Genomic DNA, 27908 nt, shown 5'->3' on the forward strand with positions numbered 1-27908 from the left:
CCTCTTTCCAGGGATTGGCTGCGCACCCTCCGCTCGGGACTCACGCCCCGAGGGCGTCCGGGCTCCACCGCCTAGCTCCCTTCGGAGCTGGCGCAGCCGGGGACTACTTCCAGCGGCGGAGGCACGGACGGCAGGGGATACACGTGACGTCTCCAGAGTCACCTGCTGGGGCGTTCGTTGTATTTCGCTGGTGTTTCCCCGGCTGCAGGGAGGCTGGCGGAGGAGGCTTGTTTTCCGGATCCGTGCCCATGTTTAGCGTTGTTCCAGTATATGGAAAAACCGGCTCCAGCACCGCCTCCCAAATTCCCTGAGTTAGTCTCTGAGATTTGCTCTCGTTCCTCGCTCGACTCCGCTCGCCATGGAGGCTTTCCTCCTGCGTTTCGGTTTCTTTCATGAAATGACCTGCTGAACAGGATTCCACCCTTCTCTGGCAGCACACAGCTCTTTATCCGACTCTAAGCACTCCTCCCTCAGGCCACCCACCCTCTCTCCTAAGCACTCTTAATACTCCTGCCCCGCTGTTTTTTTTTTCCCTGGTACGCGGGCCTCTCACTGTTGTGGCTTCGCAGGCCCAGCGGCCATGGCTCACGGGCCCAGCCGCTCCGCGGCATACGGGATCCTTCCGGACCGGGGCACGAACCCGCGTCCCCTGCATTGGCAGGCAGACCCTCAACCGCTACGCCACCAGGAAGCCCCTCCTGCCCGGCCCCCCCCCCCCCACTCGCTTTTAAACCAAGTGTGATTGCTCTTGCAATCAGAATATCTACAGTATTTCTTATTTAAGATGTTTCCTCAGCACCACATCCTCTGGGAATTTACTTTATCTCTGGATTGAGAGGAAACTTTTTCATTTAGTTATCCTTGTGTTCAACTTGAAAACCATTCTCTCTGCTTAACGTTGGAAGGGGATTCCTGAGCTTTGGCTTCCAGAAGGAGGTAATCCTGCCCCCTGCTGTACAGGCTGCATCTACCAAGACCAAAATTGTGGTTTGCTAAATTGTGATGCGGTCATATGACAAGGATGGAGCTACGTGCATCCATAAGAGGGTCATATGGATTTAGAAATAACGTGTATGTATAACCACTTTCAGTATTTCCAAATTAAAACCAGCTTTCGGTACATCAAAATACACTGTGCTTTTTTCATTTAATATGTGGTGGATTTTTTTTTTTTTTTGGTAAATGTGTGCATATATGAATTGAGTCCATTTTGCAATAAAGTAATAGCATCTTAAAAAAAGAGAGAGCAAATTGCTCGAATTTAAAGAGCCTTAGAAACACAACAAGCGAATGTTACCTGTGTGGACCTTGTTTAGATACTGATTCAAACCAATTTATAGTCTTTTTTTTTTTTTTTTTTTTTTTGGCCGCACCTAGCGACAAGCGGGATCTTAGTTCCCCCACCAGGGAAGAAACCCGTGTCCCCTGCGTTGGGAGCTCGGAGTCTTAACCACTGGACCGCAAGGGAAGTCCGCCTATAGTCTTTTATAAAGATATTATTATAGACAATTGGGAAAATTAGATGATGGGCCAGGTATTATATGGTACCAACTAACCAAAGCATTGTTACTTTCTTAAGCATGAAAATATCATTGAGATTTTGTAAGAAGAGGTCCTTTTTTATGTATAAATTTATTTATTTTGTTTATTTATTTATTTTTGGCTGCGTTGGGTCTTCGTTGCAGCACACAGGCTTTCTCTAGTTGTGGCATATGGGGCGGGGGGGGGGGGCTACTTTTCGTTGTGGTGCCCGAGCTTCTCGTTGCTGTGGCTTCTCTTGTTGCGGAACACGGGCTTTTAGCACATGGGCTTCAGTAGTTGTGGCTCACAGGCTCTAGAGCGCAGGCTCAGTAACTCTGGAACACGGGCTTAGTTGCTTCGTGGCACGCGGGCTCTTTCCGGACCACGGCTGGAACCCATATCCCCTGCGTAGGCAGGCGGATTCTTAACCACTGCGCCACCAGGGAAGCCCGAGAAAAGGTCCTTTTTAAATTGTTTAAGAAATGCATACTGGGAGGGACGAAGAGTAGCCCCCACTCGCCACAACTAGAGAAAGTCCACACACAGCAAAAAGACCCAACGCAGCCAAAAATAAATAAAAATTTTTTTAAATGCATAGTGTAGGTAGGGGCAAAATTTTTGATAATTATTTAATTGGATGACAGTTATTATTTTACTATCTTCTCTCTCTCTCTATATATATATATATATTTTACCTCTACTGACTTTATTTCAGCATAACCAGTTAGTTAAAAAGGAAAATTTTTCTTTTTAATTTTAAAAAGGTAGTAATAAAATGAAGGAAATTCTGACACATGCTACAATGTGGATGAATATTGAAGACATTATGGTAAGTGAAATAAACCAGTCACCAAAACACATGTACTGCAGGATTCCAGTTCTATGAGATACTTAGAGGTCGAATTCAGAGAGAGAAAGTAGAATGGTGGTTGCCAGGGGGGCTGGGGGAAGGGAGAGTGGGGAGTTATTGTTTAATGGGTACAGAATTTCAGTTTGGGAAGATGGAAAATGCTCTGGTGATGGGTGGTGATGATGGTTACACAACAATGTGACTGTACTTAATGCCACTGAACTGTACAACTAAAAATTATTAAAATGGTAGCTTTTATATTATGTGTATTTTACCACAATAAAAAAATGTTCACAGTAAAAATTTTCAAATTAAGTCTATGTTGTGGGGGAGAATTAAATAAACAGTATATATACTAATAATTAAATGCAAAATGTGGAATCTTCTACAAGAAAACTGGCTCTACATTAAAAGAGACTTAAGAGATATAATAACCAAATGAAATTCAATTGGATCCTGATTAGAAAAAATAGATATTTGGGGGAACAACTTGGGAAATTTGAATATGTACTAGATATTAGATACTATAGAATTATTGTTAATTTTCATTGGTGTAATAACATAGTTGAGTAGAAGAATGCCCTTACTCTTAGAAGATGCATGCTGAACTGTGTAGAACTGAAGGATCATGGTGTCTGCAACTTACTTTCATATAGTTTGGAAAACAAAAAGTGTGTGTGTGCATACTAGGCTATTATATATCTCAATGGGAAGTGGTAGTTTTCCCCCAGAAACTACCAGACTAAGCCAAGATCCCAGCAGTTAAGTATATTCTGATTCTGTTCTGCATTGAGTTTAAAAGCAAAATAAAAGGGACTGAGTTCAATACCTTCTTTTTGTTTTTTGAGGAGAGAAAAATGTTTATTGTTTTTACTAATTTGAGTATATATATATGTAGAGTATAATGAAAGAAAAGCCTGTGTAACACTCCCCATGCCATTATTAATTTTTAGAATATTTTATTCCAAAATTTTATTTATTTAAAATTTAACACAAATAGGATAATATACATTCTGTTCAGTAAACCTGCTTTTTATACTTTATATATTCTGCATATCTTTTTATGTCAATACATATAGATCCACATTATCTTTAACAATGGAAGAAGTTATATCATTATTTAGCCAATCTTTTATTGATATTTAGGTAGATTCCAATATATTCTGTAATATGCCATTGTGAATATCCTTCTAAGAATATCTGTGCATATTTTCAGATTATTTCTTAAGGACAGATTCCCACAAGTGGTATTGCAAGTTTAGGGAGTATGCATGTATGAAATTTTGATACCCATGTTATTTAGGGGTTGAATTGTACCCCACAGATACATGCGTTGAAGTTCTAACCCTCAGTGTCTCAGAATGTGACTTTATTTGGAGACTTTGTTATGGCAGCACATGCAAACTAGCAAAACCAATCACCAGACTTCTCTCCCAGAAGGTTCTATGACTTTATCCTCCTAGTGTCCAGATCCTCATACTCCCCAACTGCAGGCATTATCAACCTTTCTAATCCTTTTGAAACTAAGCAGTTATTTTAATTTGTATATCTTTCAAAATTAGTAAGATTTGCATATCTTTGAAACTTAGTAAGATTGACTCTATTGTAAATAGCGCTCATGATAGTCTTCTGCCCATTTTCCTAATGGTGCAGATAAACTTTCAAAAATAATTTTTAAAGTAAGGCATAAATATGGCAAAACACACACACACACACACACACACACACACACACACACACACACACACAAAACTGAAAAAGATGTACAATGAAAATTAAGTCTCCTTCCTCAGACCCTTAGTCCTTCAGTCCCTTGCTCTAGAAGTAAAATAACCATTGCTACCAGATTCTCGTGCCTTTGAGCAAGTTACTTAATCTCTCTGTGCTTCAGTTTCTTCATTTGTAAAATGGGAATAATATCACCTACCCTAATAAAGTTGTTAGGACAATTAAATGTGTTAATTATGAAAAACTCTTAGAACAGTGTCTGACAATGTTTAATGCTATCAAAATCCTTCCAGTGATATTATCTGCATGTATAACTATATGTATAAATATGTCTTTTTTTTACACATATAGTAGCATACTATACATACTACAGTTGTCTCTCAGTATCAGCAAGGGATTGGTTCCAGAGTCCCCCAAGGATACCAAAATCTCAAGTCCCTTGCATAAAATGCTGTAGTTTTTGCGTATAACCTATGCACATTCTCCAGTATACTTCAGATCATCCCAATACAATGTAAATGCTATGTAAATAGCTGCCAGTGAGCAGAAAATTCAATTTTTGCTTTTGGGAACTTTCTGGAATTTTCCTTCCCACTGGTTTCAATCCGAGGTTGATTGAATGCATGGATGTAGAACTGTCCGATATGGAAGGCTGACTGTATACCGTAACTTGTCTAGTACTATAACTTGCTTTAAGATACATATCTCGGAGACTTTCATATCAGTAGTTATCAATAATTCTCATTCTTTTAAAAAGCTGCATAATATTCCACTGTATATGTGTACCATTGTTTTAAAGTACTGCTCTATTGATGGCATTTAGGTTATTTCCAGTATTTTGCCTATATAAACAATGCTGCAATGACTAGATATTTGCCTATATGGATTGTACGAATTGGGTATAAATTCCTAGAAGCAGAAGAACTGGTGACAGGGTAGGTATATCTTTAATGCTGATAGATATTGCCAAATCACCCTACAACAAGGAAGTATTGTTTTACACCACCACCACCAATGTATGAGAGTTTCTATTTCCCCATGCCCTCAGTAACACAGTGTGTTTAGATAACTTTTGGAATCCTTGACATTATTGCACCCTCGAACAAACCATGAAAGTAAAGACGAGTGAAAAGTGTCATTGAGTCCATGTCTTGCTAAAAATGACATGATTCATTTAGAAAAATTGCTTCCAACTCAGTAGTTTCTTGGATTCAGCAATCATCACCTGTGTCCTGTCCCATCTAGTTATTTAGATCCGATAGCATATCAATGTGAACTGTACCACAACCAACCAATTATTCAAAACAGTATCTCTATCCCTGGCTGAATAGACCAGTTTCAATCAAAGCTAAACATAATCCAAAGAAACAAACTGGCTCACACTGTTTCACTTGAAAATCCTGTTTTGCTCTTAGGATAAAAATTAACACAAAACATTCTTTGGTTAACTAACCAGTAACTCTTTTTTATGTACACAATTATAACTAGTGGCTGTAACTAAAACCTGATATAATACTTAAACCCAATAATATAAGAGTCTTACAAGCCTGTAGGACAAAATTAGTCAGGCCTGTTTTTGTACAGCCCTTCCAGATAAGAATGTTTTTTTTTACATTGTTAACAGGTTGTAAAGAAACAAAACCAAAAAAGGGAAGAACATGTGACAGAACCCTTATATTGCCCACAAGGCCTATTTGTAAAGGGCCAAATATTTGCTATTGGACCCTTTACAGAAAAAGTTTCGGACTCCTGCAATAGAAGAAAGTATTACACATTGTGTGAGAGAGAAGGGAAAGATGATGGGCATTGAGTAATTTGCCTTTTTTTTTTTTTTAAGTACTAACATTTAGAAAGGGGAAAGTCTCAGAAAGCTTTTAGTCTAGAAATTATAGAATGAAATAGAAACTTCTCTGGATATCTTCCTAAGGCCTAGAAAAAAATCAAGAGCATTTTTTAGAGCACCTATGAAATGATTCCTCAGAGAACTTATTAACATCAATAATTAGGGCTATATACAAATATTAAACATCTCCATGGCATTTTGCAATTTACAGGGCACCTACAAGCACATGACCTCAGTCTGAGGCTCACAACATTCCTGTGAAGCAGCTGTAGGTCAGAAATGTCTATTAGTTTTTACAGGAAGAAAGTGAAGCTTAGAGCTGTAAAGTGAGCAATCCAAGATCAACAGCAATAAATGCCAAGATCAGATCTTGAACCCAGATCTTGAGACTTGACATGATATAATTTTCATATGTCCATATTTCCATAATAATTTGCATCCTGTTTTACCTTCAATGTGTGTATATTGAATTTATCAACAAATAAAAAGAAAAATGCATTAAATCACAGTTATAAACTGTGATTTGATCTGATATGGGTTCACATATCAGATCAAAAGAGAGTTCTCAAATCAGATTTTTTTCATGACATTTATCATGATTGCAATCATCCTAGAAAACGTAATTTTTCCTTAAATGAATTCAAAGAAATGAAAACTTATAACTCTAGATTCTAAATATAAGCTCAAAAGTTTATGGGCTTCCCTGGTGGCGCAGTGGTTGAGAGTCCGCCTGCCGATGCAGGGGACACGGATTCGTGCCCCGGTCCGGGAAGATCCCACATGCCTCGGAGCGGCTAGGCCCATGAGCCATGGCCGCTGAGCCTGCGCGTCCGGAGCACTCCGCAACGGGAGAGGCCACAACCGTGAGAGGCCCACGTACTGCAAAAAACCCCCAAAAAACAAAAAAGGGTGAATTTCATGGTAAGTGAATTATATCATAATAAATTTTTAAGCGGAGCTCTTTAAATTACCCTACCAATACTGTTGTAATGTAAAGCCCTAACAGGGTCTTGGTAGGAGCCAATAAATATAAACCAGAGGATATTTCAAGGGAAAGTTAAGATACTTAAAATGGCAAAATAATTGCATAAATCCATGAGTAGACCGGAAAAGTAGAAATAAAAAATGAAGCTGAAAAAATTCCATGATTAAAGAAAAAGTCTTGTAGCTCCAGAACAAGTTTAGGTGAGAGCAAAAGTAAACTAATTCCTTATTTAATAATTTTTGCCTTATTTGACTATAACCCTGAATCACAACACCTCAGAGGCATTTCTAGGACACATGAAGGTTTTAAGAATAGCATTATTATGATCCCATTTTATTTGCAGCTCAAGGAGATGAAACAAGACGCCCAGTATTACACATTATTATTTGATGAAGCCAAGAAATTTCACTGGAGGCTCTCTCCTAATACTTTACCTGCTAGCTATTGTCATGTTGAAAATGTCAACTACATCAACTTTAAAGTGACATAATAAAGCCATCTTTGTATCCCTCAGTCTAAACTCATCAAGAATTACTGTTAAGTACAAAAGCCAGTGCTTATTCCAGCTTGCATTCTTACACTGACTAAAAACCTTCTGATTGGTTGAGAATATTCCATTTTCTGGCTACCTACCCAAGAATTAAAATTTTAAATGAAATTTAAAAGTTTCCTTAACTGAAGTTAAACAATAATAATTCCTACCTTGGGCTTCCCTGGTGGTGCAGTGGTTGAGAATCCACCTGCCAATGCAGGGGACACGGGTTAGAGACCTGGTCCGAGAGGATCCCACATGCCACGGAGTGGCTAGGCCAGTGCGCCACAACTACTGGGCCTGCACTCTAGAGCCCGCGAGCCACAACTACTGAAGCCCGTGCGCCTAGAGCCCGTGCTTGACAACAAGAGAAGCCACAGCAGTGAGAAGCCTGCACACTGCAACAAAGAGTAGCCCGCGCTCGCCGCAACTAGAGAAAGCCCGTGCACAGCAATGAAGACCCAACGCAGCCAAAAGTAAATAAATTAAATAAATTTATTAAAAAAAGAATAATTCCTACCTCATATCCCAGCCACAAAGAATGAATGAATGAATGAATGAGCCATTTACCACAGAATTGTGAAGGACCAAGATCCTCTCACATTAAACACAAGATGCAGACAATGATATCATCTCGTTAGAGATTTCTGGAAAGGACATTTTGCAAGAGCGCTTTATGCAAATACCAAGACTTGTTGCTTTATAAGCAATGATCAGCATCCTCATTAGCTCCACCGTTGTGGGGCCAGTGATCATAAGGGATGTTTACATAACTCTTTCATATATTCATTTTACTTAATCAGCACAACAACCCTATGAGAGTAGAGACCAGGAATTATTATATTATTAACCATTTTACATTTTTAGGAAGCAGGGATTCAGAATAGGGAAGTGACTTGCCCAAAGTAACCAGGCTGGTCAGCTGCAGACTCAAAGCTGGATCTTCTAATGTCAGATTCCATCTTTCCACCGCATGCCCTACTTCTCCAAGTGAGCTATGTCAAAGGCAGGCTTAGGCATTCTTCAAGACGAGAGAATTAGAGGAAAGGAAGGAAAGCGGTGAGGAAATAGAAAGGGACAATGAGAGGGGAAGGAGGTGTTTTATTAGGAAGTGAGTCTAACCACTTTCAATTGCCCCAAATGCCCCTTAAGTGGCAACAGTGCCACAAGTTACCCTTCTCTAAATTAATTCTATGCCCCAGGGTCTACAGCTACTGTTGTTTTATTAGTTGAGAATCATGTTGGAGACTTACATGTCTAAAACGAAGCTAAAGATTTTTCTCCTCTGAGGTTCTGACAGCCGAACTTAGCCCCTCCCACAAAGGTCCGTGGCCCCTAGATCTCGGTCACATTAAACGCCGTGGGGACCAAAGAAACCGTGAGATGTGGGGAAATGAAGGGAAGAGGGTTTGGGTTGGGGGAAGGGGAAGAGGTTGGGCTAAGGAGAGGGGGAGCCTGCGGTGGAGCTGTGGTTGGGGGATGTGGGCTTTTGTGGCTGAACTCGAAGGTGGGGTAGGAAACCAGGATCAGAGCTGACAGTCAGGGTAGAGTTTAAAGGTTCAGGAGAGCATAGGGGAGCTGAGGAGTTGACAGGACCAGAAAAAGACCTAGGAGGGTGCGAGGCTCGGTGGTCTCTATGGCGCGAGAAACAAGGCGAGGCCCCTCTCGAATGTCTGTGATTGGATGCTCCCTTAAGTCCTGCCTCCCCGGACCCCTCTCCCCTTAAGCCCCGCCCATGCCTCCGGGCGCGCGCCTGGGGAGCGGGGAGGGGGACGAAGCTTGCGAAGGGGGGAGGAGGGGATAGGAGAGACTCGTGCACGCGCCCCACTCGCTGCGGGTGCGCGAGCAGCGCGCTCCCGCCGCCCGCGTCGCCATCTTTTCCCCCTCCGTCTGTCTGTCTGCTTTTGGCTTTGTCCGTCTGCAGCGCCGCCCCTCGGCTCCCCGCCACCAGCTCGGCCCGGAGCTGCCCTCTGCCAGCCGGGGCCCAGTCCAGGAGAGCCCCGGCCCGGCCGGCCCGAGCTGCGGCCCAGGGCCCATTGTCCGGGGGTCCGTCTGTCCGGAGGCGGGGCCCAGGGACCCGGAGCGCCGCGGAGCGCCAAGGCGCCGGGTAAAAAGACCCCCGACTCTTTCCCTCCGGGACCAGGCTGAGGATGCAGGGGCTCCTCGCCCCCTCCCTTGGTCGCCGGCTGTCGGTCCTTTTGTCAGTCTGTGTCTGGGGAGGGGAACAGGGGCTCGCTCTGGCCTGGGGGGCGGGGGCCGCCTTGGCTCTGACCCTCCCCCTGCCCCGGGTTCCCGCGACGAGGCCGGACCGGGCTGGCTCCCCACAGCGGCTGTTCCACTTTCCGTCCCTCTGGAGGTCTCGGGCGCGGGAGGGGCGTCCGCGTCGCCGCCCTCCCCGCGTGGGCCCAGGTCGGGCTCAGCCGGGCAGCGCCGGGACGGCCCGGGCGTCTGACAGGCTGGGCTGGAGCTGGGGGAAGGGGAGGATGGGCGTGGGGGCGCCGACCCGGGTGTCAGTCCCGAGTCGCCTTCTCGCAGAAGGGCTTCTAAATTTAGATTTCTGAGAAGACTGTATTGTCTGAGGGTTTGTCTGAGCCGCCTCGGAAGACCTCTGGCTCTTGTCTGATAATTCCCGGGAATCTACCTGTGCTCATGCTTCAGGAAGCCAGAGGGACCGTCTCGGCTGGTTATACACCCGGGAACAGGGTGAACTGTGAGGCGGCTACGTGACCAGCTTTCTTGTCCTCTCCTTTTTGGCAGATACAGATACCGGGGATTCAGGCGAGTTTACTTTGCTCCGTGGGAACTGCACCAGAGCTGGAGGTGGGAGTGCACCCTCTTTTCTTAAAGCTTGGATTTCACCCGTATTTTCTTGCTAAAGTCTGTGGTGTGTCCTGGAAGCTGCAACCTAACACCTGTGGGAGAGCAGGGACAGTGTTAAGGGGAGACGTTGGCCCCGGTCCCAAGTATTCTTAACCACATTCTAAAGATGGACAAAACTGGGCTTCTCTGGTGGCGCAGTGGTTGAGAGTCCGCCTGCCGATGCAGGGGACACGGGTTCGTGCCCCGGTCCGGGAAGATCCCACATGCCGCGGAGCGGCTAGGCACGTGAGCCATGGCCGCTGAGCCTGCGCGTCCGGAGCCTGTGCTCCGCAACGGGAGAGGCCACAACAGTGAGAGGCCCACGTACCGAAAAAAAACAAAAGATGGACAAAACTGCCTCCCTTTTTAAATAGAATCCCTTGTAGACCTGAATCTCACCGGTTACCTTTCTTCCCATCCTGTTTTTCTTCCAGATGGTGATGTTCGGGCTATCCATTTACATTTTTGTATCGGTTTCAGATTCAGGCTTGGGAACTGAGGCAGTGTTGAAAGTAAAACTGAGTTAGTGAACTTTACGGCAATGTGTCTATGGATTTTATTAGCTTTTACTGCTATAAAACAATTGTTTAACCTCTGAGATCTTGTTGTGCAGTCAAGAATGTTATCTGCTAGTGCTAGTTTTTTATTGTTAATTAATTACATAATTAATTAACTTACTTATTTTCAAGAGTCCACGACCCCACAGGCTTTCTTTTTTTGAGGGAGGAAGAGTATTTGCTTATGTTTTCCCCTTAATCCCTCAGGTGTGAAGTCCCATTGGGTACCATCTGGTTGGTTCCCCATTTGGCCACTAGGAGGATTGTGAGATGCAGTGGACACTAGTGCTTTAAATATGCCAGATGTTGATTTCTGTTTCTGACTTGTAGCTTTAGTATTGAGCTGTTGCCTCACCAAGATGATCTGAACAGAGCCTGTGTCATATTATTTGGCCTTCATTCAGAAGGATCTTTATTACCTTTATCTCACAGTTTCAATTTCTGATCTTAATAGGAAGAAAATTTAAAGATTAGTTAAGGTTTCATTTTCTTCCTTATACAATAGAGAGCTATAGCTCTGCAAATTTTGGAAAAATAAATGATAGGCAACCTGCATTTCATTCAACTTTCCACTTTGTGATTCCACAGACTTATAGGAAAAGATCCAAAGTGTAATATTCATTCACTCCTTCAATTTGTAAAATAACTACTTGATTAGAAAGAAATGATCTACACAAACAAAACTTAGAGAACACGTGTCATTAGCATTAGCACTCAACATACTACCTTAAAATTGATTTTTACTGTATACATTTGGAGTTTGTTGTTTTTTTTTTTTAATTAAAGGTCTGAAAAAGAACTGTGTTTGATATGCAGATATGATAGAAGACTGCCTGAAAGCTGCTTCCTTTGCCACTTCCTGTGGAGGCCTGTCTTTGCCATTTGCGGTTTCTTTCTTCTTTTGGTAAGGGGAGGCAGGATCTGATTACAGGTCTGAGGTCCTTTCTAGCTACATAGAGGAGTTAGTTGGCATAACAGGAGGTGAGTCTTCACTAACTGGAGTGCAAAGTGTAGATGGTAGTAAGTAGCCTCTCATAATGCCTCTTAAGGCAATAAACTACAATTTTATATTTGCTTATTAGTGTGAGTACAATTTGAGAAGGCAGGAACTGAAAGAAAAGTTAGAGGGTGACCAGATCCACGTTCTCATCTTTGGTAGGAAAGAGAATATCTCCTTTTAATCTATGTCTGTTTATTCACTCTGTCTTTCAAAGAAAATTCACAGCTTCCACTACTAATCCATTTCGGACTCTCTAACAACACTTAATGCTGGGAAAGCCTTTCTTATAACTAACCAGGAACCTCTAGGCTTAAGTATCTGTTCTCTCCTATTTCAGGGAAGCAGGTGCATGTCTCTGCAGCACTTCTCATTTGGGGACCTTTTCTCTTTGTTCTTCCCACTCTTTGCTACAAGAGGCTGGATTGAGAAGAGGCACTAAAGTTATTAACTTTGACCACCACTCGGGAGCATGTGAGCAGGGTCAGGTTGATGTTCCACATTGAGGTATTGAATTAGTACCCAACAACGTGTATGGCACCTGGCTCTTCTGGTAAAAGCCCATCTTCAACAGGAAGTCTGATTTGCTTTAGTGCCCTGTCATCCACAGTGCCTAGCACTGTGCCTGCATCCCTAGGTAGAGACTCTATTTCCCATGTTTCATTTACAGATGCCCAGAAGTTTTGAGATATTTCTTGTCTCACAGGGATGTGGTGCCTTCGTCACCTCTAGGAGAGATAACTTCTTGAAAAAAACATCTGGAGGTTCTCATTGGTGCAGATTGCAGGGCTTGACTTCCAGAGGGCATGTGACATATGAGCTGCCACCCTGTTTAGCTTCCTTTGCTTCCTTTTACAATTCATGAGGGTTATCCCTTTGAGCCTATGGTGCTTCTAACGCTGGTTGCCTGAGTTTTTTTGCTTCCTTTTCTACCCTCTTAGCTTGATCATGAACACTTAACAGTATTATGGATTCCAGAGTTGGATTTAGAGTGGAATTCTCTAAATCCTTTGGAATTCTCTCTGAAACTTCTTGGGACCTTAAAGTGTGCTAGAGATTTATTCATTTGTTTCTTTCTTTAAGAAGTTCAATGATTTATAACTGGTGAGTTTTATATATACTCAAAAACTATTTTAAAAAGTCTCTCATCTTTTAATTGTGTATAATTTATGAGCAAAATGACATGTGCTAACATTATCCTTTTTTTTGTAGGTCAGCACCTTGCAAGGAGGTAGTAACCTCCAGTTGTGAAACTGGGAAAAGCCAGAGCTCTTGGATCAGGGAAACATGTCCCGTCGGAAACAGACAAATCCAAATAAAGTTCACTGTGAGTACTGGGCTTTTTATTCTGGAACCTGAGAACCCTGAGGGTTGGAAAGGAAGTGTAATCTGAATTTAGGTGATCGACTCACACTAATTTGTGAAGAAAAAAGGGTTAAAGGTGTCAAACATGATGGATTTAAAGTGTTTCTATGCTGGAGGAGGTCTTAGAAACCTGTCTTAGGAATAGGTGCTCTTGATTCATCCTTAGTATTCACATTAACAAACATTTATAGGATTCCTACTCTGTGCAAAGCCTTGTGCTAGATGCCAAGGCCGTAAAACAATATAAAGATATATAAGACTATAACGTAGCCACAGATATATAGATAGATAGATGGGCATATAGTAAGATAATATATGCTAAGTGCCAAATAGGGATGCTGCAGACTGTGTGTACTACAGAAATTAAGAGGAGGGAGAGGAACTTCCCTTGCGGTCCAGTGGGTAAGACTGTACTTCCACTGCAGGGGCCAAGTATTCGAGCCATGGGTTTGATCCATAGTCGGGGAACTAAAATCCCACATGCCCTGAGGCCAAAAAAAAAAAAAAGAGGAGGGAGAGAGCTCCATGGACTGAGATAGCCAGGGAATGCTTGATGGAAGAGGCCTTAGACTATGAACTTGAACTGGACCTTGGAAGGTAGAAAGTGGATTCTTTAAAAAAAGAGGAAAGGAGAGGTAAAATCAGGTAGGGGAAAGCAAAGAAACAAAGAGGGAATGCACGTGGTATGCTCAGGGGACAAGGAGACTTTGTATGAAGCAGAAGTTGCATTTGTCCAGAAGCCATAGAACATGACGTTGGAGACATTTAACTCTGCATTGTAGAGGCCCGAAGGCCAGGCCAAGTTCACACTTCATCCTGACTGTAAGGAGCTACTGAAGGTTTTTAAGCAGGGAGAATGGAGTGACATTCAGAATACAGTGTTTTGGGACTACAAAACAGTGTGTGGGCTGGATCACATGAAGAAGAGACTGGTAACAAGAACCAGCTATGCACTATTGCCTTGCATTATTTCTCAGCAGGTTCATATATACGTTTTATTTTAGTAATTGGATTGTAAATTTCTGGAGGGCAGACACTATGTCCCATATATAATTCCTGCTATCCCTCTCTACTTCTAGCACTGCTCATAGTGGGTTTTCAAAAGTGCCTTATTAAATTAACACTAATATATCTATGTAGATTTGAGACAATTAACCAGTTTCCTATGATCTGGGGAGATAAGCATCCTCATTCAAATGTAAAAAAGAGACAAATAGCTCCGTGTTTTTATGGAGGACTGACTACAGCAACATTTGAAGGGAATTCAGTGGTATAACATATGAAAGTTTTTTGGTTTTTTTAAGGAAAAAAACCTACATTTGAGAGGATAGATCAGTCATGGAGTTAATATAAGAGGACTAAAATTTATTAAAAACATACCATATGCCAGACAGTATGTACCTTATTTTATTTTATTGGGTAATTTCAAAAGTAGGAGAGAAAACAGTAGGTTCAGAGGAATTAAGAGGACTTCAGCATTTTATAGATTAAATGAGATTAGGGTAGCAAACTTTCATATACAATTAATTCTTCAAGTCCTAGAAAAGTTTTATAAGACAGCGCAAGTTGGATACTTCTAGGAGTGTATTCTAGAGTAGGTGGATATGGAAGGCTGCCTAATATAAAGGTGAGTGGTTCAGGAAGGATTTAGAAACTGCTGCTAAAACAGTGAAATTTAGTGGGCCTGAATGTGACGATTTTCAAGAGAGATAAAATGAAGTATCTCTACCATAGGTAATACAACACAGAGGTTCAGAAGGATTGTCTTCTCCTCTCTGGTTGAAGGTGGATATTGAGAAGAGACACAGATGTGACCCCAAGAAGGCAGGGCAGGAAAGGAACTCTTAGTAGAGTGATGGGTTCACAAATAAGGCAATCACTGGAGTTGGGCATTTACCTCTAAAAGCCACCTGTCCAAAGAGACTGAGAAAAGTAGCTGGTGGGGATGATAGTATGATCAGGTAGGTACAGGGAAGCCAGTAAATGCTTGTGTGGCCAGTGCCTGCGCCCACATAGCATAAGTCGATAGCTGCATCTCCTCCTACCGTAATCAGTCAAAGCCAAGATGAGCTGGTACTGGAGTTGGAAAACAGATGGACAAACAGACCACAGAGAAGGAGGGAATATCATATCCGCAGCTGCAGAAATGCAGTTTCTAGAGTTGAGCTAGTGATGCTTGTAGTATTGTGGTGGAGCGGGTGGGACTTTGCAGTGGTGACCATTAAGAGGGCTGTGAACAGAAATGTTCGGTGCAACTAAAAAGCAGACCCGCAGGGAGGGGCTATTTTCAGTGATGCATTTGGGCAGGGAAATGTGAAGGCATCTCACATGATGGACTAAGAAAGAAGAAAGACACTGAGATTTGCTGGTCTCTGAGGACCTTCTACTTATTTACTATTTGGGGACTGAAGCTGGTCCTACATTTTTTGAAAGGTCATCTTCTCATTGCCCACAATAATGCCAAGTAGAAATAGGTAATTTCAGTCTTCTGACCACGTGCGTCTCCTAACCCCTTGCAGTGAAATAGAACCAATCAAATGTATTGAATTTAATGCTGCTCATCTATTTAAAGTAAACAGAATGAACTCAAGGTCTGGGAGGCAGGAAGGTCTGCAGAAGCTTTGCTTAAATGTCAAAGCCAATGGCATTTGAGCAGAGTAATGGCTGAGCTCCATTAGATCTGCCTTCTGGGAACAAGAGGATTGTGTAGCAGGCAGCTCCTAAAAGAATATATTAAGAAGCCCTCCTAAAAGAATATATTAAGAATCCCATTGCTGTAGCCTGGCAGTATCTGTCAGATCCACTTTAGAAGTCAATGGGCAGGCTGCTCTGGCATATACTTGGCTTTCCTCAGGATTGTCTCTGTATCTAAATTACCGTCATGATCTCTCCTTTACCCAGAAACGTCCAGGCAGACTCTTGTGTTTTGCCCAGTTCCTTAATAGACTTGATGCAGAGCTTTTGGAATAAAAGTCCAGAATTGTTAGTCACAGAGGAACTGCATATGGGTTGAAATCTCTGTAGACCTCTTCCCTCCCTCCTTCCTCATCTCACCCCCTTCTGAATACAGATTTCTGTAACTGTTTCTAGAGAGGTTGAAAATACAATCCTTTGCACACTCTCATTTGGTGCTTTTGTACCAAGCAAACCACTAAGTAAAGGAAAACTTCCGTTTCTTAAGAGACTTTTGTTTTCAGATTATATATGAGACTAAAAACTTTCAACTTCAATTAAAGTTTTCAGCTTTTACAGAGAAGTAGGAAAAAGAAGGCTTTAAAGTCCCTTCTCTTCTAAAAAGTGCAGTTTGTTTTGTCTTCATTCATTGTTAGCATCCTTGTGAGGTAAATGGTTCTGTTCCCAATATGTGATAGCACCTCGGATTACGGAGACTGTCAGCTAGAAAAGGAATCCTAAGTGCCTCACTCCCAGTTCTAGCTCATTTTATTCTGAATTAGGCATCTGCTCTCTTAGAATATGTCTCAGCTGCTTTACTTAATTTAAGTCAGCCAGACATTGCATTTATTTAACTGCACCAAAGACTCAAGAAAGAGAATTGTAAAATCTTTGTCTTCCAGTAACTTTCATCTCAGGCTTCTCATCTGTTCTACAGGCTTGTTTGCATGGCTTTGTTCTTATCTGGTCTAAAAAACCTTAGCCAAATCAGACCAACAGTATCTTGATTTCATACCACAAAAAGGAGAGGTAGTACCTTGCTTTTTTACTGTTGAACTTAGATGACTTTTTCTCCACTATTAATAGACAAGTAAATACCATGTTAAAGAAAATGGTTGCCCTACATTAATATCTAGAAGACAGAGGATTTTTTTTAACCTACTCCAACAGTCTCAAGATAGAAGGAAATAATACTGCTACATTGTAAAAGCAGGCAACTGTATAACACTTCTTAATCACTAGTATCTCTATGGATCACATTATACTTGAGTTAATATTGACATACTTTTAGCAATTATCACTACCTTCTTATGAAAGGATAATTCTGGACAGTCAGATTTAGGGATTAGGTGAATAGTGACTACTGGGAGATCATTCACATATCTTTTTCTGTGAGGTCTGCCAGAATCCCTCTTTATGGTTTTTATATATTTTGCTTTATGTTGGTATTTAAATAAGAATAGCCCTAAGGAGTAAAGTTTACCTTAGCCTTTTTCCCAAGTCAGGAATGGAATAAAATAGAAGAGCATAGCTTTTCTTTCCAAACTGCCAAAAAAGGAATAGCCCAACTATCCTAGGTGAGAATGCTCCCAAAAGTCCTAGATAGGGCAGCTGTATTGAAAAGACTCTTCTCTGTTCTGTGAAGGCTGAAATGTTTAGACAGCTTCAATAGGAATAAATTTTTAGCTCAAGTTTGATGGAGACTAGACTGAATTACTAGCTGATCTTGAAAATTACATATCTTTATAGATGTCCTTCTAATTCAGTGGTGATTCCCCATTAAGAAAGGTGGGGGGGGGACTTCCCTGGTGGCACAGTGGTTAAGAATCCACCTGCCAGTGCAGGGAACACGAGTTTGATCCCTGGTCTGGGAAGATCCCACCTGCCGCGGAGCAAACTAAGCCCATGCACCACAACTACTGAAACCCGAGTGCCACAACTACTGAGCCTGTGCTGTAGAACCCGCGAGCCACAACTACTGAAGTCCGTGCGCCTAGAGCCCATGCTCTGCAACAAGAGAAGCCACCACAATGAGAAGCACGCGCACCGCAACGAAGAGTAGCCCCCCCTTGCCACAACTAGAGAAAGCCCGCGCACAGCAATGAAGACCCAACACAGCCAAAAATAAATTAAATAAATTAAAAAAAAAAAAGAAAGGGGGGGAAGTGTAGATTCTTAGTATGTTATAAACCTAGCTGGTTTCTGGATAGGTTTCTTTAGAGATGTCATTGATGAGAATGGTCTGCCCTTGATGATTATATGCTGGTACATAACTTGTTTCTTAGTGTCATATCTGCCCACAGCCACCAGGTCCAAAAACATGCATTTACCCAGAAGAATTCAGTAACTATTCCAGTTAGCCATGGTCTTGTGGTTACAGAAGAACCAACGTGGAGAAATTAAATATTTTACTCCTGCAAAGAGGGAAGAGGAGGCGCTATAACACAGAATTCATATTTTGCTCTCCCTAGCGGTAATTTATATCCAGTGTGTCATCCTGAATATTACGAAAGTCACTTAAAGCAGGTTATTTTTCGTTTACTTGAGGGCTGAGTGGCTAGAAGTACACTTGGACTCTTAGCACCTCTATTCCCATTCATATTGTCAGTCAGAATAGCCATAATATTACTCTAACCCAGGCATGGTAACTCATCACATGGAATCAGAACCATAAAAATGATGGTTCCTTCCGTCAGTCTTGGCCTTGAGAACATTATTTTGGTATTTGAGTTGTATATATCAGTTTCTGATGGTAGGAAGGTAACACACTAAGATCAGAGCTATTCTTGTCACACAGAGACAAGCGTTTGTTTTCAGTAAAATTGCTCTAATGAACCGCTTAAAATTCTGTTTACAACTCTGCTAGAAAGCAACTGAAAAATATGGTAATTAAGGGTTGGACAGACTGGGGTCTGAATACTTTGTTCCACCATAGACCTTAGTTTTCTTCTAAGTAAAATATGGATAGTAATACCTACCACATAGAGTTTTGCAGAGAATTAAGGTGAGGTAGCCACTATAATGCACTTAACGTAGAGCCTGGAACTAGGAAGTGCCAAATAATCACTATTATTAGCATTTGGCACTTAGCATATAGTAGATGTTCAATGAATATTTGCTGAACAAATACCTAAATGAATCACATGAAGCCTACTTCACATCAGTTCTTTCACTGCCCAAGGACTAGTTGTACAGGTCAACTGACCAGTTCATTCCTCCTACATCATTGTATCAGCCTCGGAACCTGAGCCTGTTTAATTTCCTCTCTCTCTTCATTAAGAAAGCGCCTGGTCTATTGTCAGACATTTCACTAGGGCTTTTTATTATTCTCTCTTGGTGGCTGGAGAATGGGGACTGTAGTTTCCACTCTGACTGAGATAATGGAAACCTCAAGAAACCCAATTCTCTTTTCTCCTTATGCCTGGCCTCTTGGAAATAAAAGAGCACTTAAATGTTAACTCTTCAATAACCACACAGATCCCAGGCAGAGTTCCTCACAGTAAATGCATAATCAAGGATGGGTCCGGGGCTTTTGGATACTGCATACAAAGAAGAAAAAAAAAAAAGACCACACTAAACCAAGGAGACTAGATGAAATATTACCTGTTGCAAATTGGTTGGCATGTTTCAGGAAGTTTGTTCCTCAGCAGAAATGAGTTCACATATTATCTGTTTTCCTTTTAATCCATTATTTTTTATTTGCGCGTGGCTAATTCTAATAGATGTGAGAGAGTAAAGGAAGAACTTCTAGAGTACGTCTTATAAGGAGAATGGATGAAAGATGGGGTCATAGATACTGCTTCAGTTGGATTATTTGAAGCACTTGTTTATAGTCAGAGGCAGACAGAATCAGGACCATATTGCTAATACACTGAGATTCAGAGATTGTGCCCAGATTTTTTGCCCCATCTTCATTCCATCACTTTGCCACTTGCCTCTGTCTCCCCAGTCCTGATGGAAGGTTATAAATAGAATTGAGATTTTGATGTTAAATTGGTAAAGTAGCAATTGATCACCTTTAAAAGGAGTCAATATTAGGAGGATTTAAGAGAAGCAAATGATGCTTTCTAGAGCATCTGGCTTGTTGCCCAAGAAGAGTAGCTGTCCCCGGAAACCACTGGAGGCAACAAGCTGACTTGGAGATGAATGACCCCACCACAGGGTACCTGCCTGTCTCCTACCTTTGAATGGTCTGACTTTCCAACCAGCTTGCCTGGGGATGTACTGCCCAGCTGGTGGCCTGACTATTTTTCCTTGTGACCACCAGGGGATCAAGTATTTGCTGGGCTAGAAGAGCAAGCCCGCCAGGCGATGATGAAAACTGATTTTCCTGGAGACCTTGGCAGTCAGCGACAAGCTATCCAACAACTAAGAGATCAGGACTCCAGTAGCAGTGAGTTCTGCACCTTCTGGTAATGACTCAGGGCAATGGGAGAAGAATTATCAGAGTGTGTGTGCTCTGGGGATTATGCATGGGGGTTGGGAGGAAGACATGAAGAAGGAGATTTGTGGATCCTCAGTGTTCCCAAAGGTGTTCTAAGGTGTATGGGCATATGTTTGTCCAGAGAGAGAACAGGTTTTTTTAACTCAAGGACTGCAGTACTTGGCATAGTGCCATACACAGATAGATTTGTGATGACTGTGATAGACAGGGGCATAGGAATAATGAGTGCTCAAGCAGCCCCTGGGCTAGGTCAAATGAAAAGAAAAAAATCCCTGTCTCTTAGGATCTGTTTATTCATAATTAATAAAATGTAAGAGTGGTATTAACGAAAGTTTTGCTTGAGGACCCAGTTTTAATGTTTTATAAGAGGACTTGCTTACCAGTGAGATTATGCAGCATGTAAAATGCTAATGTCGAGGTCTTCCCACACCAAGTCCTGAGTAGATCCCTTTGCTTAAGAGATTGAAAAGACAGTGGCTGGTAACTGGTTGAGCCTCATGGATTGTCTGTTCTGTGACTTGCTTGAACAAATACACTTTGAGATGTGTTATTTCCTAGGATGATTTCCACATCTGATCCATCTGATATTGGTTATTATTAGTGTCAATTCATATTGACATTTCTGATTTTTCTCCATGTTCGGGGTTGTAAAAGAAAGAAGAGGCAGAGAGTTCTGTACCTTCCAGGAACTACATTTTCTATTTAAACTAATACTCTAGCAATAAAAATAATAATTTAGCAAGTAATTGCTCAGGTACAGAAAAGTGAACCAAATATTTCTAGAAAATCTGTGGGAGCCACCAGTTTGAGTAATAGGTAGGAATGGCAATATCTATAGAAGTCTGATAGGTTTCCATTCTGGAAAAGTTGCATCATCCCTCTGCATGGCATACTTATTCTTTTTTTAACCTTTCTAGTAGAGAGATATATTTGGATTTTTGATGAATTACAAAAAGTGTTTGATACAGTGTTGTCTTAGACTACAAGTATTCCAAATAAGCTGGTGAGAAAATATAGTATGATTTAATCTGTGCCAACCCTTATTACTGAGATGGATTCACACTAAAGCTTTGGACCAAGGAATAAGGCATACTGTAGATCTTTCCAGGGCCCAAATCCAGTCCACCAACCAAGTGAAGTATCTAACAGAGACACATGTATCTACTAGCAGATGATTTGGTTAGATTTTCTTTTGAAGAAAGGGAATGTAACCAGTTTTGCCCAGTTCTTGGTAGATTTAGAAATTATGTAAGGGATAGTAGAGAGAAGATAAGAAGCACACTGTTAGCTAGGAAAGCTGAGTCTCACTGCTGATGCTGAGAGCCTGGTGAAACTCTATCCTGTATTTCTCTTGCTGACAGTCAGGCCCAGGAGTCCAGGATCTAGGTGGTGTTAGGATGGGACTGGAGTCTGACAGCTTCCCTAGGTTTGGCTTCCTCTTGTGATCTTCAAAGTACTAGCACTTTTTTTTCCTTTCAGAAAGAACTCCCTATGTTATTGTGTTTTTTAAAAATCATTTCTTTTCCAATGTTATAAGTAATAGAGGAAAGAAATCAGCACACACAAACCTTGCAGATCCCCTAGCCACAGGCAGACCTCTGCATGGCCACATCTTGCACCCTGAACTAAAACAAATCAATTCTTTCTTTAGCCACGAGAAATTATATTTCATCCTAAAGTAAAGAATGTCCTGTTCCCTCCACTTGATGCATTCAATAATCCATCAGATAATCCAAAGAACCAACAGAAACAATGGACTTATTTAATGTAGAATGCTGAGTTACTAGCAGGGTAAGAACGCTGTGAGTCAAATACCACGACAGAATGCCCGAGGTTGGTTGCTGTGCTAACTTTTCCACTGTACTGAGCTTTTTCCCTATAAAGTGACATTTTTACCTAATTTCCTACTGCCTCCTTTATTGATAAGAGGAAAGAAAAACTTGTTGGTGTTTCTGTAATCATGCCTTGGGGTTTGTTGGGAGAGAACAGATTAGTGGGTTTCAGAATAGAATAGTGTATGTGACACCATGGAGAAATTGTGCAGGGAGGTTATGGAGAAAAGTAAGTAATAAAATCAGTGATAAGCATTGGTAAGTCAGAAGTGGTGTGTTGGAATGAGCATGGTGTGAGGTGCATAGGAGGTGTGATTTGAAAGTGTGAGATATTTGGGAACTCTGTGTAAGAAGTTATCATTTTTATGATAATATACAGGACCTAATAACCATTTTCCAATACAGTTTTGCCTCTGATTTTCTCTTTAGTGTGTATATGGCAATATAAACAATTATAGCTGGCTTCCACTTAACGTGATTTGTACCCAAATAAGCACTGATACAAACTATATTATGGAAGATCTGAGAATGTTTTCCATTTTAGTTGCAAACTTTAGGGTGGAAAGCAACGTAAGATGTATTCATGCAAAAATCAGAAGAAGTGACCAGTTTGTGTGTTCCAGGTGACAGTGAGGGTGATGAAGAGGAGACCACACAAGATGAAGTCTCTTCCCATACATCAGAGGAAGACGGAGGGGTGGTCAAAGTGGAAAAAGAGTTAGAAAATGCAGAACAGCCTGTTGGTGGGAACAGTGTGGTAGAGCATGAGGCAAGTGACAAATGGCTCCTGAGTCCGGGAACCTCCTTACCCTTCTACTCTGCCCAAGATGCCTCTCTTCCACATGTAACACTCTTGCCTCTGAGGGTCCCCTGGGCTTCATATGAAGCCTGTCTTCCTTCCCAACATGAGTTACCCAAACCTCAGACACACAGTTCTCTTCACACCCAGCTTTCCTTTTCCACCCACATATCACTTCACTCCCACACAGCTCTTCTTCCTAAAGCTCCCCACTTCTTCCCAGCAGAACATCCGTCTTTGCAAAACTATTAGTTGACTTCCTCAGATGTACTCTTGAATATGCTTGCAAATTTCAGTCAAAGTATTAACTGAGGTGCCATCTTTTCACTAAACTGTTTCCTAAGGATTCCTGCAAGAGGCATGGCAGTAGGGAAAGCTGATCTTCTCTACAGAGTTTACCTTAGGGGAAAAAAAAATAGATAAGCTCTCTCTGGAGTAATACTATGTCTTCATGGCAGGAAGCCTTGGAGAAAATGAAGATGGGAGCAAATTTAATTCCCTTTCCCCTATCACTTTTTCCTTTGACCCACAATGGGAACCTAATAATAACATATGATAAGAGGTTGTGTTCCTTTTAACAGGATACCCTTTTAAAAGAAGTAGGGGCAGGGAAGAGACTGGTAAACTGTGTTCATGAATTGTCTACTTGTTAAATTGCAGGTCACGGAGAATTTGAATTCCGACCCCTTACTTGGACTCTGCCAGTGTCCCCTCTGCCAGCTGGACTGTGGGAGTCGGGGGCAGCTAATTGCGCATGTGTACCAGGTATGGCGTGCGGAGCCGCATGCTCCAGAACACGGGCGCCAACAACTTGTGTAGCCTTTGCCTCCAACCCCGGAAAGAACCTTGGGTTGTTGCTTCCACCGAGACTCCACTCCAATCCTCAGAAAATTGTAGAGAATAAGTGGGATATGTTGAGTGAATATGTTCTGGGTTCCCAGGCAGACACACTGTGAAAATTAAGTATCATTTTTTTTCTAAATTACTTAAGACATATTTAAAACAGTGAAATAGAAAGTGGGCTTTGTTTTAAAGAAGAAAAAATGAGTTAACATAGGTGTTTCTGAAGTATTGGAGAAAGATAGTGTAAACCAGGGGATCAGAACTAGACAAACTTTTGTTTCCTTTTTTTTCCTGATCCAGTCGCAGAACATGTGCCTTATGCTCTGTATTGAACAGGCATGAGCACACATGGCAGCCTGAGTTTTACCATAAAAATAATTGGTTCATGAGGAGAAGCATTTCTTCAGGAGACTGATTTTAAAAGACTGAAGAAAAGGCAGTGCATTTAAATACCTTTTGGATATCAGTCTTTCCATCCAGCTTCTAGACTTGACCTTCAGTGCTCCTTTAAAACGCACTTGTGGGCTTCCCTGGTGGTGCAGTGGTTGAGAGTCCGCCTGCCGATGCAGGGGACGCGGGTTCGTGCCCCAGTCCAGGAAGATCCCACATGCCGCGGAGCGGCTGGGCCCATGAGCCATGGACGCTGAGCCTGCGTGTCCGGAGCCTGTGCTCCGCAATGGGAGAGGCCACAACAGTGAGAGGCCCGTGTACCGCACACACACACAAAAAAATGCACTTGTACCTACACAGCATGTGGCAAGCAGGCCATGAGAAATTATCCTGAGCAAGAATTCTTCTCAGGCTGTGGAGTCCCGTTGTCCCCCAAGCCAGCCACATGTCCCAGTACGTAGTCAGAACTCAAACTAATGAAATCTGAGTGATGGTCTGGATGGCCTTGCCCTTCTGAAGGCCCTTTAACACAAGAGACTCTTACTTTTCCAGGTGCTAGATAGGGAGAATAGTTGCAAGTCCTTGTTCTAACACTAAGGAAAGGGGACGTTTCCCAGAAAGTAGTTCCTAAGTGGGTACAGATTGTCCTGGAGCTGGTGTGAGTTGACAGATTAAGGCTCTCTTTTACAGCACACTGCAGCAGTGGTGAGCGCCAAGAGCTACATGTGTCCTGTCTGTGGCCGGGCCCTTAGCTCCCCCGGGTCATTGGGTCGCCACCTCTTAATCCACTCGGAGGACCAGCGGTCTAACTGTGCTGTGTGTGGAGCCCGTTTTACTAGCCATGCCACGTTTAACAGGTTAGCCGGGCAACTGACCCTCTGTGCTGGGAACAAATTACTGGGTGTGGGTTCTGCTTTCCCAAGTCGAAGTGAAGGTTAGAGATGGGCAATGCAAAGGGAACTGACTCTTGACTCTTTGTAAATACAAGTAATGAGGCTAGTAAATATGTCCATTCCATTAGACATCCTCAAAGGGAAATGAATTCTTATTTCTTTCCTCGATCAGAATATCTTCAACTAGAAAGAGGTGTGGGGAAGACCAAGACCATTCATGAGAAAGAAGTTACAGGGTGCTGAGAGGACCCTAATGTGAGGACAGAGTCTCCACTGTGTCCCAGGAAGACTGGAACTGTGTAAATTGTGTCTGAGTCCCATTTGTTAGTGTACAACGCAGGGTCGGCTGGGGGGAGGTGGAGCCAGTGGACTGGACCTCCCCTGAAGGCAGCCTCCGCGTCAAGGAGGACTGCCCTGCACAGTTCCTACAAATACCATCAGTCCAGCTTGAATGGAACTGCACATTGTAAGGGCTCATCTGATTTCTGGTGGCTTGCTGTGGTGGTTGGCTCAGCCCCTAACTCCAGGTGGGCTTTAAGACTTGGTAGACAACCTAGCCCAAAGAAGGGCAAGGGGGGAAAGGTAGAGGAGGTCTCCCAAGCACTCATACTGACCCCTAGTGGTGAACTTGGAGCAACTGGCCTGGTAGGACAGAGTAAGTCAGGGCTGGATACCTGAGCCTTGTTAGACCGTGGCATTAACCATCTAAACTTTTTGCTTTCCAGTGAGAAACTTCCTGAAGTCCTTAATATGGAATCCCTACCACCAGCCCACAGTGAGGGCCCCTCCAGTGCTGAGGGGAAGGACATTGCCTTTAGTCCTCCAGTGTACCCTGCTGGAATTCTGCTTGTGTGCAACAACTGTGCTGCCTACCGGAAACTGCTAGAAGCCCAGACCCCCAGTGTACGCAAGTGGGCCCTGCGTCGACAGAACGAGCCTTTGGAAGTCCGGCTGCAGCGGCTGGAACGAGAGCGCACAGCCAAGAAGAGCCGGCGGGACAATGAGACCCCCGAGGAGCGGGAGGTAAGGCGCATGAGGGACCGAGAAGCCAAGCGCCTGCAGCGCATGCAGGAGACAGACGAGCAGCGGGCACGCCGGCTGCAGCGAGATCGGGAGGCCATGAGGCTGAAGCGGGCCAATGAAACCCCGGAGAAGCGGCAGGCCCGGCTCATCCGGGAGCGGGAGGCCAAGCGGCTCAAGAGGAGGCTGGAGAAAATGGACATGATGTTGCGAGCTCAGTTTGGCCAGGACCCTTCTGCCATGGCAGCCTTAGCAGCCGAAATGAACTTCTTCCAGCTACCTGTGAGTGGGGTGGAGTTGGACAGCCAGCTCCTGGGCAAGATGGCCTTTGAAGAGCAGAACAGCAGCTCTCTGCACTGAACCACACCCTCCTGCCTGCCTTCCCACTCAGCCGTCCCCAGGGTCCTGTCCTTGCTGCTGGAGGCAGGCCCGAGTTTGTTGCAGGTGGACCTGTGTACCCCTTGCATATGGGAGCAGGATGATGGGGTCAGGAGGGACCCAGCTCAAGGCAGCTCTGGATGAGGGAGCAGGCACTCCAGACACCTTGACTCCCCAGCCCACTGCTGCAGGGCATGAGCATAGGACTCTGGGGCCCTAGTGTGGCCCACACCCACCCCACGGAGTTGTGAGGGCTAATAAATTAATTTTATCTTTACTGGCCCTTTCCTGCTTTTCTCTCGATTTCATTCTAGCAAATCTAGGAGAGACGTGGATGGAAGTTTTCAGGCAGGGACGTCTAGCCATTGTCTTTTTCCAAGGGAGGGTGCTCCTCAACAAAGGCTCTCCCAGCAGAGATCCCTTATCTGGCCCTTCACAAGTTAATGACATTAAGGAAGAACCCATGCTGACTTTGTGAGGGTGCATGCCCACAACACTAATGAAGATCACCTGTGGTCCCAAGAGCTATTTCAACCCAGCTTCCTTTTCCAAACTCAGAAGTAGACGCCTTTCCTCATAACTGGCATTTCTAAAGAGGATGACGTATTTAGACCAGGTACCAGCTACTTTTCCCAGTCTGCCAAACTTTTCAATATTCTACCCTAGACGGCACTCAGTTGCATTCAGGAATACATTCATAGAAATAGCTGCAATATTAAGGTTCATAGTGCCGAGGAACTCATGTTTGAGAGAAGAGGTAAAAACCTATCTTTTTATTTATTCCTCAGAGCCAAGGTAGGATAATTGAGGAAAATCCAGAATTAAGGTGCCACGAGAGCTCAGGTCAGTAGCGGTCAAGGCCAGAGCAAAATGACGACTCTGGCAGTTTGTATGGCTGCCAAACCATGGAGGAGACGAGCTGAGGTCATTTCTAAAAAGGTTCTGTGATGGTACACAAGCCAGCACAGAACTTTCCTTAGCCTGCACCAAAGGTTGTATACAGTTTAGATAATTACAGATCTTGAAGTCCAGAAGGAAGTGCCCTAGTTAAGTTGTAGCCAGAAAAATAACTATGCCAGGAATGTGGACCTCTTCCAATATCGTAACAAGGAAACTTGGACTCCTCTCTGACCTCCACAGGTTCAAGGCTATTTAAGAGCGTTAACTGACCCCCCACCAAACCAGGGTAATTCCCACCAGGCAGGCCGAAATATTTGTCTTGAAAAATACAAAAATATTAATAAGCTTATTACAAAATACTGGACATTTAAAAGAAAATATTTAATTGAGCCAAATGGCTTTTTCTCACAGAGCCCCACATGGAAGTCCTACTTGGGATGTTTCAAAATGTTTGAGCACTCATTATGTGTCAAAGATTGTTCTGAGCACTTTCGTGGAT

The 27908-nt window shown here is 42.9% G+C and overlaps 1 protein-coding gene across 2 annotated transcripts; it reads left to right on the forward strand.

Annotated features, from left to right (window-relative positions):
- Positions 1-9275: 9275 nt before the first annotated feature.
- Positions 9276-26780, forward strand: ZNF821 (zinc finger protein 821). 2 transcript variants are annotated; one of them, XM_060000737.1, is made up of 8 exons: positions 9276-9566; positions 10217-10279; positions 13085-13199; positions 20178-20303; positions 22810-22955; positions 23646-23750; positions 24909-25075; positions 25837-26780. In XM_060000737.1, exons 3-8 carry the CDS (start codon positions 13160-13162, stop codon positions 26489-26491), a joined length of 1239 nt encoding a protein of 412 aa, XP_059856720.1. In that variant the 5' UTR covers positions 9276-9566; positions 10217-10279; positions 13085-13159; the 3' UTR covers positions 26492-26780. The 2 variants fall into 2 exon arrangements, with proteins under 2 accessions (XP_059856720.1, XP_059856721.1); XM_060000738.1 differs by lacking the exons at positions 9276-9566; positions 10217-10279 and adding an exon at positions 11444-11779.
- Positions 26781-27908: the final 1128 nt, after the last annotated feature.

This window comes from Delphinus delphis, chromosome 20 (assembly GCF_949987515.2).
Source record: "Delphinus delphis chromosome 20, mDelDel1.2, whole genome shotgun sequence".
Taxonomy (NCBI): domain Eukaryota; kingdom Metazoa; phylum Chordata; class Mammalia; order Artiodactyla; family Delphinidae; genus Delphinus; species Delphinus delphis.

Bases quoted from the DNA above. Each gene is read 5' to 3' on its own strand.
- ZNF821 (XM_060000737.1), top strand. From the start codon at position 13,160: ATGTCCCGTCGGAAACAGACAAATCCAAATAAAGTTCACT. The intron at 20,304-22,809 runs GTGAGTTCTGCA...TGTGTGTTCCAG, and splicing joins AGATCAGGACTCCAGTAGCA to GTGACAGTGAGGGTGATGAA. The intron at 25,076-25,836 runs GTTAGCCGGGCA...TTTGCTTTCCAG, and splicing joins AGCCATGCCACGTTTAACAG to TGAGAAACTTCCTGAAGTCC.